Genomic DNA, 15,885 nt, shown 5'->3' with positions numbered 1-15,885 from the left:
CCTCCCTAAATCAGCTAATTGAGGGGTTTTTAATTAACTGAAGAGAGTGAAGATGGTCGGTAGAGGCAACGGTTTTAAGAAGGAAAGTGCTTTCTTCCGTATTCTTAGCACCACAATGGAAATTCTGCTGTAGAGAACACATCGGTCCTGCTGGCTGGTGCAGCCCTGCGGAGCAGTGGATATTCCTCACAAGCACACCAGGACCCACGGCTGTGCCCAGCACATGGTGCCAGTCATGCTCAGCCCTCCGAGTGCCACAGCCGAGACACCTGGTGACGGGGCCACGGCTTGTTTGTTCCCATAGAAACTGCCATCTGATCCTGGCACATGGAGAGATGCTGCTGCTGAATGCATCATCGACATCGGGCATGTCGCTTTATCCTGCGCTTTCCTGACAGGCTTAGGAAGATATCTGTGTGAGTTCATGTTTCGAAGCCCAGAACGCCATATTCCCAAATGGACTTGATGGCATGTGTGGTGTAATAGTGGTTGGTTCCATCTTAGCTGTCACTTTAGATTTCCTCTGATCCCAATGTGATATTTAATGTTTTTACAGCCGCCTTCTTGAAGCAGGAGCTCTTGCGCTCCTGGCCGTGACCGCGCACAACACGACTGCGAGAAGTGCCGTGTGTGCCGGTTGCTGCGCAGCCTCCCCGGAACGCGGCACAACGCGGTGTCACGGTACAACACGGTGTCACGGCCCAGCACGGGGCCGCTGTGGCGAGGCGCAGTGAAAGGGGTTGTCAGACGGGGTGACGGATTCCTCTGGAGGTTAGTGCTGGTTGCAGAAGGGAAGCCAAGACATCGCTGCTTAATATCTTCCAGAAGTCCTGTGCTTTAACCCTTCAGGAGCCTGGGGAAACGCGTCAGAAGGCGGTGCAGGGGCTCCCTGCGGCTCTGCGCATCCCAATATCCTTGCGGTTTTGTGAAGCCTCTTGTTGACACTTGAGCCGGGTGTTTCCCGACAGCCCTGGCAGCAGACGGTGCCTCTCGCTGCTTGTCCCCTCTCACGGTGTCTGCGTTGCAGCGCGCACTGCAGTTTGCTGCGTACGGCACTATGGATGTGTAGCGTGCTGTGACAGATTGCTTCCTGCCTGCCACTACATTTCCAAAACTCCGAGCTGCTGCTAAGCAACTTGGTGCGGGAGTCTGGCTGCTCCACGGCAGAGCCGGTAACAGCCTCGTGCGATCTCCAGCTCCGCGGGCTGTGGGCAGGACCATTAGCAGTGTGAAAATGGGCTCGCTGGGGTACACGCAGGTGGTAGTGCAAAAGCAAGAGCTGCATGTATCAGTCAGCGTGTGTGCTGCTTCAGCCATCGCTTGGTTCTGTGCAAAGCAGCAAGAAATCCATGGCAACTGAAGAGTTTGCGCTGGGCTGTTGCGAGATGCTCTCACTTGGGTGTGATGTGTGTTGATAAAGCTTTGATCAGACACTGATGGGCCGTTTTGTTTTCACAACACTTGCTCTTTGACAGCCACTTCAGATCTGAAAATGGCAATCTTGAGATGTCAGGAGCCCAATGTGTGACCGGTGGCCAAGCACAACTAAGGTCTCCTGTCACAGTATTGACAGACGGGTGTGAAAGGTGTTGGTAAGCCGAATCTGGTTTGTGTTGAACGCGTGGGCTGCGGTGCTGGGCTCCGTGCTCCCCTGCGCTGGAGGGGCTGTGGGGTGCAGAGGGAACCGGCTGGTGTGCATGGGTGGGAGCACCCACAGAACAGCGGTGGCTTTAGCTGAAGGTGATCCAACACACCTCTCCGGATGGATTTGACTTTCTTATTCCTTCCCTGGGCTTTTCAGAGACATTGGTATCAAGCAGCTTTTCTCAGAAGTGTTGTAATTCCCCGGTATTGTTGTGGCCTGCTGCAGTATGTCGGGATCACTGCAGGTGTCTGACATGTCAGGCTGGTACCATGAATGAATTCATGACGGACAAAGGCGAGAGCATCCTCTGTCATCTGATCTTCCGCGACCTTTCCTCCATTCCCCTTGATTTAGAATGAGGTCAGTGTTGTGTCCTCATGGCCTGACCTTGCTGTTATGTGCTTTTAGACAAATATTCAGCTGCTTCATTACGTTCTGGGTGGAGGGTGATTAAGAAAATGCCATGAAGGCAGTGCCCGGGATGGCGGGTAAGCTGTAGTGAAAGGGAACCCAGATGGGCGTGCGTCCTCCCAGGTTTCGATCCACTTGTTGGCTGCCCGCCGAGCAAGCCAGAGCGTAATCCTGTGTCTGGTCAGGCCTGGGCAGAAACGCTGTGCCCGCATCCGCTGACCGGGGTGATGGGATCTGAGCCTCCTCTACACAACGCATTATATTATGTGACCAGGGTCTGCTTCTTCACATTGCTCCTTAACCCGTTTACATCCATTTACGTGTACCTCCATAAGGTTCTGCACTAGTCTAACTGAGCTCATTCAAAAACCGGTTTTAAGTAGCAAGTGCAGGCTTTGTGCAGTTAGGTGTCAAGCTTGCTTTTGATTTGCATAGAACCCGTGGAGGTGGCACGGCCGAGTGTCAGCAGCTCGCAGGGCTGAACACAACCATGTTCCTTGCTGCGTTTTCCTTCCTTCACCCCCCGAACCCACACAGCATTTGCATTGCCTGGATAGATCCCCTATAATTAACGCAGGGCCACTGCTAATGAGACAAGCAGCAGCTGCTTTCCCATCAAGTGTCTGTATGTATAATGTGTTTTACACCTGCAGCTCAAGTTAGATTTGACCAGATAGTGGCCTAATTTGCAGCTTGGGTTTTGTGAGAGTATTAAAGCGTGCAGCGCTTCGGGAAACCTCGATCTCTGCAGTGGAAGGAGTCTCATTAGATCAAAGGTCCTGAGGCAGAAACAAGATGTAAAGATGTCACCGAAGAGCTGGCACTGGGGTCTGACAGAGCTAGGAGGGGCTTTTTCTCTTAGGCTTAAGCTAACTTTTCATTCGTGTTCTTTGATATTCTGCACTTACCGTCAAGGTATGAAGGAGTTCAGTTAAACCACATAACCAGGCATTCAGTTTTTCATGCCTCCTGTCTGTGGATGAATGTGTGGACATGTTTCAGTGTAGTAGTCCCGGCCATCGCTGTACACTGGCATTTGTGGGTCTGGTTGGCTGTTTTTCCTTGACTGGGGAAATAGGTAACTCTCCATACCGCCTCCAAGTCACGGTTCTGCCTCTTGCGAAGTTCAACTTGCATTGTTAAGCATCATAGTCATTTTATAAGGCTTCTGAACTAAAAACAAATTAATGGCACAAATGTCAGTTGAAGCCATGGAGCTGGAGGGTTTTTCTCCTCTTGTAACTGGGCGCTAAATAAAGGGATGAAGAGGTCAGCTGTAATGCAAACATGGGACAATGTCAGCCTGGTGGAATTTAGAAGAGACAGGAATTGTGTGAATATAGCTCTTGTTCAAATTGGTTTGCTGTGCCTTGCTAGGCTCTGCTCTGCCTTTGGTTCAATCCAGTGTTGTCATCCCCTCGCTGAGGAAGAAGAGGCCGTAGTGCCTGGGACTGGGAGATCCAGCATCTGACCAGGACTTAGAAAAGCTTCTGGCAATCGGCCTGTAAGAAGGATAAAACCTGAGGTGGATGTGCCACGACTGAAGGGATTCCTGTGGTAAGCTGCGGATGGCCGAGCCCTGGGGAGGTGCTGAGCCTTGTGCCCCCCAGCAGCCGCCGGTCTGGGTGTGCTGCGGTGATCCTGTCCAGCGCAGGGAGCTCCTGCAGCCAGCCAGCGCAAAGCGCCGCGGCCCGTCTCCCCAGTGTGTGTCTGCAGTCGGGGACGATGCTGCATCCCCACTGCCAGCTGAAGAATTGCAGCACCTCCAGTTTGCAAAAGCAGGCTCTTCGCGTGCTGAACTGGTTTGTTTATCTGCTTGGTGTCTCCAGCTGCGTTTCCTTTGCCTTTCTCTGCAGCCCTAATGCTGTTCTGCAGCTGGTGGTGCAGCTGAACTAGTGTGTGCGGCAGCCGGAGACTCAAGTTCTCTTTGCTGTATTGTTTCCTGCTGTTACCCTAGGTGATGAAAGAATTAGGAGAAGCTCTGCAGGGCTGCACCGCTGTGAGCTGTGTGGCGGGGTAACTGTGGCAAGTGGAGGACAACACAATTCCTGGAAGCCAGTCTTAGGAACGTGCTCAAGCTGGCTTGCTGCTTGCAGAACGTCACTTCTCATGTGCTGTGGCCAAACACGCGGGAGTGTACCTGTCCCCCTGTGCATCTCTTGGAGCAGGAAAAAGGAGATTTGCACTGGGGATGAAGTAGCCCTTGGAGGCTTGTGCTGTGAGGCAGCATGTTCCAGGCAGGGACGTTCACCTCGTGTGCGTTTGAGAGTTTCTTTTGGAAAGAGAAGCTGCAGCTGCCAGGGTGGTGTTGGCAAGAGGCTGGAAAAGGAGCAGTGGGTGTTGTGGGGGCAGCGCGGGCAAAGGCACCGAGAGCCCGGGGTGCGCGGGGCTGCAGCGCCTTCAACATGTCTGTCAGCTCTTGGACCTGCACTGAAATGCCCCTTCCTTAACGGGCTTTACCTGGTGTGCAGAGCTGTAGGCGTGAATGCGGTTTCTGTGCTTCTGTCATTGAAATCCCAGTTCTGCTCCCCAGGGAACAAGGAGAGCTCAGAGCAGGGTGCAGCGTTCACACAGGCACCGTATTAACAGTGCAGCAGGCCAAGAGGACCTGCACCTATTGACTTTTCTCAAAACACCATTGGTATTTTGTTCACCTTGTGCAAGAAACAGTCGCTGCATTGATTCTGAAGATGGATGTGGACGAGGTGAGAACTTCCTTCCTGAGCAAATGCAGCTTTTTCATGTGCATCTTGGTCCACGGTTTCCTGCCCTTAGTGCCTGCCAACGTTTGCATTAGTGCCCCCTCCAAAAGCTGCCAATCTTGCCGCCAAAGGGCCTGGTTTTATCTGCTACATCATGTTTAGTCAGGTGAATTCTGCTGGTTAACTCTGAGGAGAAGCCTCTGAGCTTGTCAGCAGGAGTCTCGCTGGTTCACTAACAAGCGATTGTCTGGGTATCTAGAATGTCACTTAGTGCCTCTTTTTTGTCAAGCATTTTCTTATGACTAAAAGCCGTACACTTGCCTACTTAATCAAGAGAGATCACTTTTAGTGCCCCTAAACCCCCAGGCAGACTGGTGATGATGACAGCTTGCCTGGCAAACACACACCTCTGCCGTCTGACTGTCCATCCAGAAACAGCGTCACTGCCGAGTGACACCTGTCAAACTGACACAACCTCCACCACAGCAGCCGGGTCTTCACCGTTTGGTTTTGTCGCGGACGGGTCTGTGTGGCAGCGAAGTGCCTTTGAGGCAGCTGGTCCGTGTGTCCTCTGCACGTACGTGGTGTCCAACACCACGGGTGACCGTACCCTGGGCTGTGTTGTGCGCTCAACCTGGGCTGAGCCTGCCCTGCTTTATTTCATTTTTTTTCCCTGTCCCAATTGTGGTCTCTGCTACCGGAGCTCTCCTGAAGGTGCCGTGCAGCATCAGTATGTGCTTACGGGAGTGGTTTGGACCCCGCTGGCTGTGCTTAATCCACACAGCCGTGGTTACGGAGGGTTTTCCACCAGGAATGAGAGCAAGAGGACTCCTCTTGAACAATTCTAGGAAATGTGTTTCTCCTAAATAAACATGTTGATTTTGTTTTCAATGTGGTCGATTTATTGGTGCCATCTGTTGGCTTTTGTTCCATTGAGGAGATCAGTTGCTGACTTAAGGGAACGCTTACTGGCATAATTCCACTTTTATAACATTGCTGATGAGACTGATCCCAAGGTCACATCCCAAAAGTGTGGGGTTTCCTTATCTTTACCTTGGGCAGCTAGAGAAACAGCGGAACTGAAATGGAAGAAGTTGTTGCTTTACAGAATGATCATCTGTGCAGGAAGCCTTAATTGTAGTTTAATTATAGTTATATTTAGATCCAAGCGAATGTGCGGCATGAAGTAATAGATGTTAGCGCAGGACAGGGACTTTACCTTTCCCTTTGTTCACTGCAGAGCAGAAAAAGGAAATGTTGAGTGTTTGTGCCTCCTCCCCGCTGCAGACAGACCCTCGCTCCCACCTTTGCCCTGTGTGATTCTCCCGAGCAGGGTGCCTGTCCCGTCCCGTCCGTCCCTGCCGGCCTGTGCACCCCGCAGTTCATCGCCAGCCTCACTTCTCTTCCAAATAACTACTTCTTCCTCAAATTACTACAAGTTTTGCTTGGATCCAAGAAGCAAAAAATGAAATTATTAGAAATGGAGGGAACATTTTGCTAATTGGTAGCAGCATGTGTGCTCCAGGCTTGGTGTATATTCTACTGCCTGTAAGCTTCATTAACTTTTAATAAAAGAACGGTTAATTTTTCAGACTCCTTTTTTTATACTATTTCATTGTTTTAGAAGTTAGATCATGGTTTTCTTCCACTTCTACTTGTAGCTGAATTTGTGCTTTATTTAATGAGACTTAGTCTTGCTCCCTCCTCTCTATTTTGTGATGTTTCTAAACATGAGGGAATGCACTTCATTTTGGGTCTGGACTTTTTTTTTTTTTTTAGTGTTTCACTACCTGCAAGTGATTCTTTTTTGCAGCCTGGCTGCTGTGACCAGAGCACTTCAGCCTTTTTTCCTGCTGAAACCTTGAATCATCTTTTCAAGGGAAGGGAGAACATGAGCCAGCTGGGAAACGCAGGGGTGGAGAAACCCGGTCAGGCTCTCTGGAAAGGCTTTAAATGCTCCTGCCCTCTGGGAAAGAACTGTGTCTCCTGGGGGAGGTTTGGGGGTCCACATGTCGAGCACGCGGCGCAGCAAGGTGACAGGTGACAGGGCGACAAGTGTGGGGCAGGAGGGACGGCTGCCCGCTTCACCCTGCCCACGCCATCCACAAAAAAAGAGCAATTCAGTTCCGTTCTGTCTGGCCCTGCTGGCCGAGCTGTATTCAATCAACTGCTCTATGTACCTTGAACTCGGCCAAGATCGTCAACTCAAGCCGTATAACGAAGCTGGGAAATGAGATTTCCTTAGAGCGAATATAGAGCTGGGAGGTAAGGAGCTCAGGAATACTCCAGATCTGTGGATTTTCATTTACATATTTGTGCCTGAAAATGACTCATGTCTCTTGGTAGACATCTTGGCTTCGCTCTTTGAGGAAGCTTCTCTTAGTTTTTTTATATATTTTGATTTAAGCGTTACCAAAGCTCATTCTTGCAGGGGAGATCCTTTGTGTCCCTCCTGCCGTTCCACCGGGTCGCTCTCCTGCTGCAGCCCGTGGTGCCGGTGCCTGGCGGTGCCGGTGCCTGGCGGTGCTGCGCTCGGTGACTGGGTAGTCTGGCGGTGCCGGTGCCTGGCAGTGCCGCGCTCGGTGACTGGGCAGTCTGGCGGTGCCGGTGCCTGGCAGTGCCGTGCTCAGTGACTGGGCAGTCTGGCGGTGCCGGTGCCTGGCAGTGCCGCGCTCGGTGACTGAGCAGTCTGGCGGTGTTCCTGAACCCTGAGTTAAAGGTTTCCAATGAAAGAAACAGCTTCTTGTACTTGGTGCCTTCTTGGGGCTCTGCTGTGTTCTGCTGACGTGCAGGGCACTTATTCCCCTGGCAAGGATTTTATCATAGAACACGAAGCTTAATTTTCATGCGCTTCAGATTGTTCCCTTCAAGTTCCTGAAGATCCTTTGTGTGTTGGTTTGTTTTCCCTGAGCAGCAGCGCTCTGTTCGAGCAGCGTTCAGCATCACACATGGGGTTTGGCACTGGAAGAGGACGTGTGGCGTGCCGCTGTGGTTTTGTCCGTGGACATGGCACGTCTCTGTGCGGAGCACTTGTCCTCGTCCCCAGTGAGCGCTGGTGTCTGTTACAAGCATTTGTGTAATTGGGCTCTGGGCTCCCCCGTCAAATCTTTCCGGTTGTGCGTGGTTGGCGTTCTTACCGCACTGCTGCTTTGCGTGCCCTTCCCTGCCTTTGCTTCTGCAGTCTGCCCAGACACAACCTGTGTAAACTGCGCTTGAGCGAGGCAACCAGGAGCTTTGTCAGAGCGGTTCTTTCCCTGGGGAGAGGGTGTCCCTGAGCCACAAAACCTGCGGTGGCTGTTGACCGAGCCCCTGTCCCACGCCGGCTGCCCTGGCGTGCGCGGGGAGGTGTTCGCTCGCTGCAGCTGGAGGCAGCAGTGCGAGTGTTCCTCTGCCAGGAGGAGCAGCCGTTCTGCTCAGCTCTTTGTGTGGCAGGGTATCACATGCATGGTTGCCTCCTCTCCCCTGCTAAACCTGGGAAAAGTTCCTTTCCTTACTATCTGTGTGCAGATGAAACAAATTCCTTTATTACAGTGGACGTGAGGGGAGGTACTTGTTAGCACAGAAATGTCTCCCCGTTTGGAATCTGCTGGCTCTACTGTCTGTGCCCTAAAGAGCTGCTGGGGAAGGCGGAGGGAAGAGAAGCGAGGAAGCTGTCGAGGCTGGGGAGCGACCGACTGGATCACTTAGACTTGTTTCAACTAAGTGTAGCGTTAGAGGCCACTTCTCTTGTAAAACAGATAAATAAATACCTCAACTGCTAGACGGTTGAACCCTCTGCATTTCTATCCCTGTTTGACAGGACACCACAAAGCTGGGTGCTGAGATCCGTGTCTGCACTGTTCAGCACAGCAGGGTCTTATGTACAGTATTCATTTTAAGAAATGCTTTTCCTAATATGGAATTGGTTCGATAACCTGTGTTTTGTTTTCCCCTTCTCCTAGGTTGCTATAAAGATAATTGATAAGACGCAGCTGGATGAAGAGAACCTGAAGAAGATATTTAGAGAAGTTCAGATCATGAAGATGCTTTGCCACCCACACATCATCAGGTTGTACCAGGTAGGAACTCTGCAGTGGCTTTTCTGTCCCTGCGCACTGCAGCTTCACACTGCACAGTAATACTACTTCTTCAGGTTCTCGTGCTCTGCTTGCCTGGGAGCTGATTGATAGCAGCGGCAGACCTGCTTCTAAACGTTATTTTTGGGCTTTGTCGTTTTTACTGTACAAACAAAGCCACGGCTTTGAATTTTTGAATTGAATCCACGGCTGTTGCCTTTTGCACACGTATCGGGTGGTGCCCCTCTGACTGCACCACCACATAGAACAGATAATTTGGGGGTGTGATCTCCTGTTTGCAGCTGCCAGACTCGGGTGGCAGCAATGTTAAAAAGTTGAAATGCTGGGGAAATATGCTGGGGTTGTTTCATTTGTACCGCAATGTTCATGAGTGCGTTTTAAGGGAGAAGTTGCAGGAACCCTCCACAAAGTTGCTGTTCCCCAGAACCAGCTCGTGCCGGTTCAAGCCCAGTCTGCTTCTCATCCGTGCTCGATACAGATGCATAATTAGTTGGACTACAAGGAGTTAAAACCGACTCCAAGTGACGGAGGTTAACGTTTAGCTATTCCGGCCAAACCGCCAAGTGTGAGATGCTCACAGCAGACATGGCAGAATTGCGGCATTTTTATTAAGGTGCTTTGGGAACGCTTCTTTACAAACTGACTCCTTAAAGCTTGGGGTTTTTTTGAGCCAAAAACCTGTTTTTCAACCTGTTGTATTCCATCTAAAGCTTTTGATATGATACTGAGAAGGTGACACTTGTGGCTTGGCTTTGCTAAGGTGAGAAAAGAGTACCAACTGTGGAGCGTGTCTCACCTGCCCATTCTCTCTGGGTACTTTCAGTGGCATTTATTTTTAGATAAAAAAACTACTGAAACCTAGAGCTGGAAATTCAGAGCTTTTCATCAGAAATCTGAGTTTAAAAATCATGTTTCCTTGAGCTTACAAAACTTAGATGTGTAAATGAAAAAGGAGAAAGCATCTATCTTGATAATGCTTTATAATGTAAGAGATTCTATCTGGAAACATAAATGCACCTAGAAATGTCCTGAGGGTTTTCTGACTCTGTAGTGTCACGTGAAGGGGCAGCTGTGGATCTTGCCCTGTGACGACTGAGCAGAACCGAGGTTCATCTTTGTTATATTCCTGGCTTAACACTCAGAATCATAGCAATCCATCTGCTTAAGCAGCTGCATTGTATGGATCAGGCACGTGTTTTTTAAAAATATGAAGTCTACATGTTTGAGTCCTAAGTCTGAGTAAGAACAAGCAATGGCAGGCTCTGGGTACCTGGCATCTATGTTGAGAAATTTGTCCATTTCGTGTCAAAACATCAACTTTCACATGTCTTTGAAACAGAAAAGCCAAAACAAAAGTCAAGTCCATGTGTTTGCAGGGTATTTCCAAACCCTGGCCTGGGAGCCAACACGGCTGCGTTTCCATCGGCAGAGCTGGGGAGCCTGGTCAATCCACAGCACCAAGTTTGGGGAGCGCCCCAAGTGTCTCCTTACCTGAGGGTGGGTCAGAAACCATCCCCCAGTCCCAAAACAGCTCTCGGAGCCACCCTTACCAGACCTGCCGGCTTCATTGCCTGGGTTTTGTCTGCTCGGTGCGATTGTTCATCATCACCCACCCACTACTCAGCATTAACAGTGCAGCTGAGGCTGCTCTTTAGCATCCAGCACCTTGCCTATGCTTTTCTTCTCCTAAAAATGTGTGTTGAGCTGCTAAAAATGGGCTCTAACCTGGCTGGAACGTGTGGCGTCCCCAAAGCGAAGCCCAAGCTCTGCTTTATTTCTGGTACATCTTGAGTCATTGGCCAGTCAGTTATTGATTCAGCTCCCTTGGCAAAGTCGTCTTGGTTCTTTCAGTGCCCGGCTGATTCGAAAGGTGAACCGGTTGGGTTGCAGCAGCCTGGAACGTCTCCCAGGCTGCTGGAACAAGAGCTGATCGGGGAGCAAACCCTGAAGGGCAGGGCAACGAGGGGCAGTGCGTGCTGTGCTCAGGCTAACGCTGCCTGTTGGATTCTCCATTCCTTCGCACAGCTCCATAAGACATGGGGAAGTCATGGTTTGGGTTTGATGAAAGCACTTCTGCGTGCTACAGGAGGAATGTTTTTGTAGTTAATTTCTTTTTGCACATGGCAGTCTCCTTATCTGTCACTTTGCTGTCCTTGTGTGCAGGTTATGGAGACGGAGAGAATGATTTATCTCGTGACAGAGTACGCCAGTGGAGGGGAAATATTTGGTGAGTACATTTATTGCCTTCTTTAATCAGATAATGCACTTTGTCAACTACAGTAAACTGAAAATAGCTGCCGCGCTCTCCCGTTTCAGCTGAGAGATGCCCTTCAGCCTGAAAACTTTCCATTGACAAGCAGGGTAAAGAAATAAAGGATACCAACTTGATGGAAAAATCACTTTCATAACCTCTGTGTTCCTTCAGTTTCACTGACAGGCGGTGCTGCTCCTCTTTTATGCTGCCTTTGGGATTAAAGATGCCGGCAATAGTCATCCAGTTGCATTTTAAAGTGGTGCTGAATATTTTGCTTCCCAGCAAGTGACGTGAAACTTGTTGACGATAGCGGAAATGTTGGTGTTTGTTAGTGGCTTTCAAAGAAACAGGCAGTCCTGTGGTTCTCAAAACCCGTGTACATTCTTATCTCCTTGATATCTGCTGTCGTCTTAGCATGTGTGATTTACATCCATGTTAAACTCCATTGTCTGCTAACAATGTTTTGGCTGAGCTTTCTTGACCACATACGCTATTCTTTAAAGGAAAAAAAAAGCTTCTGTGCACAATTGCAAGAACTGTTGACTGATTTATTAATTTGTTTGTTTTATTGCCATGACCAATAAGAAAGCTTGTAGAAATAGAGATTTACTTACACACTGGAATTTTGTGCCAGATGATGGAGTCAGAATTTCGCAGGACTGGTCTTTAGTAGCTTGGCCAACACAAACATCAGAAAAGGGGCAAAATCCTTCATGCTGGGAGTGAGTTGGCTGAAATCCTCTTGAGGCAGCACCTTGTGAGGACAGTTGCATGCAGCCTGCCAGGAAAATGGAAATGCTCTCCTTTTTGTCCCATCAAGCCATTGCAGAACATTGACTGTTGCTGTCAGAGCCAGTCACTGCTGGAATTGAGGCGGAGTTGTAATAAAAGGTAAGGCTTTTAGTGAAGGAAGGAAAGGAAAATAAGGCAACTTCAGCTGAGAAATGAGGGTTTCCAGTGAATCTCATCTCATAGCAGCTCCTCAGTACCTTCGTAGCTGGTTGTGACGCCTCCTGCTCTGCATGGTCCCTGCCGCTGGATTCTCTGAGGAGGTGGCTGCAGGAGGTGCCGGCTGCAGGAAGCGCCAGTTGCTGGTGTTTGCTACTGTGGGTCACCTGCTGCCAAACCTGGGCTCCTCCAGCCGAGCCTTCCCCTTGTGTCCCCAACACGAGTCACCGCCCGCTCCGCAGGCCTGCGGGGTTCATCCTGCCTCATGCAGTGAGCTGCAACTGCAGCAGAATCACTTGAGTGTGTGGTAGTTTGCTTGTGTGTGGCTGGCTGCAGAGAAGTATAAATCACTTTTTACTTTTTCCGCCTCTTCTGTTGAATTTGGCAGAGATGGGCTCATCTTTTTTTTTTTTTAAATCCAGAACTATGCGCAAGCTTATATACAAACTTGGAATGAATTCTCTTGGTTACAAAAATAGCCTTCTACATGCGTGGAAGTGCAAATCTAATTGCTGTCTGAAATGTTTTGTGCTGTAGTGACTTCAGCTCATTAGCATGGCTAATTTCCATGACGCTGCCCGGCGTTTCACCCTCCTCATGGCTGGGAGCAGCCAGCTCTGCCATAGCCCTGCCATTTTTGAGACCCAAGCTGCATCCCTGCTCGCCTGTTCTGGGTGTTTTCAGGTGCTGCAGTGAGGCCCCGCGCACCCACAGCATTAGAGCAGAGGGGGAAACACGACTCTCAGCTTTTTTGTCATTAGAGTTTCCTGAGGAGCCATTAAGACTTTGTTCTAACAGCGGAAGCAATTTTCGGGGAGGAAGCAGCAACCCATTTGGGAAGGTTTCCTTGCGTCGTTAGCATCTCCTGTCCTCGTGCTGTTGAGAGCCAGTCCCGCAGCGCAGGTTGGCTTTGCTTACCCGTTCCTAAGGGTGCAACTTTGTCTGTGTGTCCGTCTGTCCAGCCCCATTCTGGGAGGCTCGTTGGGGATCACTGCCCTTGCTGCAGGGTTGGTGCTGGGTGCGTGGGGCAGGGCCGTCACCGTGTCTGGTGCTGGGCATTCAACACGCTCCTGCTGAGTCTTTTATCTCTTTCTCAATTGCCTCAACATCTGCATGACCCAGGTTTTCATGTGAAAGGGATGGGGGCCGGTAACCATGGTTTGCTGGATGCCAAACACTTGGTGTGAAGCTGAGTGCCCCACATAATCCGAGTCACAGCATCACACCCCTGTGAAGTGCAGTTTTGTTAGAAGTAAATCTGTTTCCTTCAGTGCTTTAAAAAGACTTTCAGAGGTTTGAACTGTACCATACGACTTGTAAATATCACCCAGGCAGTGACATCAGATGGAAGTTTGGTTGGAAGAACGTGGGTTTGTGTAAATGGACGCAGTTTCGGTGGCTCAGCGGCGGATGCTCCTCTTGTCCTGGGCTCACCGGCTCAGCTTTACACCCGCTTATCGGTGCCGCCAGGAATGGGCTGGAATTGAGTGTCCTCAGTTCCTGGTGCTGGGAGCATCCCATAACTCCGTGTTTGTGGAGCAGCGTGTGGGGATCGTGGGGGAGATTCACTCTTGCCGTGGGCTTAAGCAGTGAAATGTAAATTGTTGGTTTTGTTCCCATGCGTGATTTGCATGTGCTTGGGTTGCTGGTTCGACATGACGAACAAATGATGTCTCCTTTTAGACACAGGGCGCTCTTTGGTCCAGGCTTCTCAAGTGTCCTTTTTTGACGTCAAACAGAATATAGGCTAAAAGTCTGTTTTGATTTCAGCTGTTTACTATGAATACTGTAAATAATCTGCAGTCCTTGTTGACAAGAACATGGGTACTTGGTTGATTAACAAAAATTCTCAGAAAACTTGACGAAGTTCTCATCTGGTTAATGTGGTTGGCTCGTCTGCTGTCTCTGCCCTGTCTCCCCATCTCCTGCTGGCGTGTCCTGAGCGTTCTGGTACCAGTCTGCAGGCGGCCTGGCTGCTGCTCAGATCGCAAAATCACCAAAATGCTGAAGCTGGACTCAGTCTGCCACATGGAAGAGACGTGAAGCTTGGGCAGTGTTTGCTTTCCAGGCAGAAAGCACTTTAAAAGCGCAAGGAGCCTGTCTAGAGGCAAAGAGTGGAAACTTGTGCCTCAGTCCTGTCTCTGAACAAGAGGATGCTGAGGATGCTTTTTCTTTGGTGTAGGATTTCTCTACTTTTTAATGCAGAGAGCAGCACCAGGTGCTTCATATAAGCACAGAGAACAGTGACTGATGTTTTTAGGGACTGTGAAATGAAATCGTGCATTCCTTCATCTGGAAATAACTCAAAAGATCAACACTGCCCGCCTCCCCAGCTCCTCTCGCACGAGGGGTTCACAGCCCAGCCTGGGGTCGGTGCACAGACCCCTCGCACGAGAGGTTCACAGCCCAGCCTGGGGTCAGTGCACAGACCCCTCGCACAAGAGGTTCACATGGACTAAGCTCGCGATGGTTAATTTTGGCACACAGTTGCCCTTGGTGGTATGTGAAGTATTCTGTAGCTTCATTGTTTCTCTCCTTCCTCTGGAGCTCACACAGAAATGTCAGTGGCTCTGAGCGCCGTGCCTACATGCAGGGTTCGGGGACCGGCCTCCGCGCACATTTCTTCATGAAAAGGGAAATTTCACGCCTAATGTAAAGAGGTTTCTTTTTCACAGCCTGAGCAGGATGGACTAATAAAAGGGGCAGCAGGTTTGGGCAGATGTACCTAGGAGAGCCTGGCAGAAATACACCTGCTGCTGTAGCTGGATTGGATTTCCTGCCCGCAGGAGAATCTTGAAGATATTTTTCAGAACGGTTGGGAGATGGGAGCCTTGTGCTTTAAGAGCACTGGCTGGGGCGGCCGCACTCCTGCGTTCAGGCGGAACAAAAGACGTGAGTGACCTTGAGCTGTGTGGGAGCGGAGCTGCCGTCTGTCCATCCGTGCAATGCTGACACGGAGCAGGCCCTCGCTTCACTCTGCTCCGCACGGTCCCTGCTCCGTACACTCACAAATTTATGACCATGCAAATGACTTAATGAGAGGTAACGGGGCTGTTGGAGAGAGTAAATTGTGCTTTTCCTAGTAAGTCAATTAAGGGTCATATTGGATTTGGCGATGGGTTTTCTTCTCTGGTCTGGTTCCGTTTTGCTCATGGAATTAAGTTTATCCGATGAATAAAACTTAATTGACAAGTTCTCGGAAAAACAACTTGCTCTGTTGCACAACATGAGTAGTCAGACGCAGAAGTAGGTTGCTGTGCAGTCAGAAGCCAGCAGAACGGCTTTGATGGATCTTAGTAATTAGTATTTACTGCAAGTCAATTATGTCACAGGTATTTTAATTAATGGGTGACTGGGAAAAATACAACCACCTGATGAGAAACCTTCAGAAGTGATTTATTTGTATGATTTTCAAGAACAGATACCTCTGTCAAGCTAGCTGGTTTAAAAGAGCTTATGGAGTGAAATGAGCCACTTTTTTCTCTTTTTGCCCGGCACTCTTTGAAGGTCAGCACCACGGCGAGAAGCCCGTGTGGCTCGTGCTCTCTGTGCCAATAACCGCTTTGTCCTTCGCTTCGTCCCTCGCAGATCACTTGGTGGCCCACGGGCGTATGGCCGAGAAGGAAGCCCGCAGAAAGTTCAAGCAAATAGTAGCTGCCGTCAACTTTTGTCACTGCCGGAATATAGTCCACAGAGATCTGAAGGCAGAAAACCTCCTGCTGGATGCCAACCTCAACATCAAAATCGCAGGTGAGCTGAGCGCGGGTGGGAGGAAGGGAAGGCGGCTGCTCGAGTCAATAACCGCAGGCACCGGCTGCTTCCCGGCCTTCAGAGGGAAGGAAGCACCGT

General features: G+C 50.0%; 1 protein-coding gene across 2 annotated transcripts in view; it reads left to right on the top strand.

Annotated features, from left to right (window-relative positions):
• SIK3 (SIK family kinase 3) overlaps positions 1–15,885 on the top strand; it is a 56,075-nt gene that overhangs the window by 16,715 nt on the left and 23,475 nt on the right. For both annotated transcript variants that reach the window (XM_065652049.1, XM_065652050.1), the window contains exons 2-4: positions 8,700–8,816; positions 10,998–11,061; positions 15,625–15,786. In XM_065652049.1, the coding sequence (XP_065508121.1) occupies positions 8,775–8,816; positions 10,998–11,061; positions 15,625–15,786 (268 nt within the window). In that variant the 5' untranslated portion in view covers positions 8,700–8,774. The remainder of the gene's footprint in view (positions 1–8,699; positions 8,817–10,997; positions 11,062–15,624; positions 15,787–15,885) is intronic.

The sequence above is a fragment of the Caloenas nicobarica genome, chromosome 26, assembly GCF_036013445.1.
Source record: "Caloenas nicobarica isolate bCalNic1 chromosome 26, bCalNic1.hap1, whole genome shotgun sequence".
Taxonomy (NCBI): Eukaryota; Metazoa; Chordata; class Aves; order Columbiformes; family Columbidae; genus Caloenas; species Caloenas nicobarica.
This window is presented reverse-complemented; position numbering and strand designations above follow the sequence as displayed.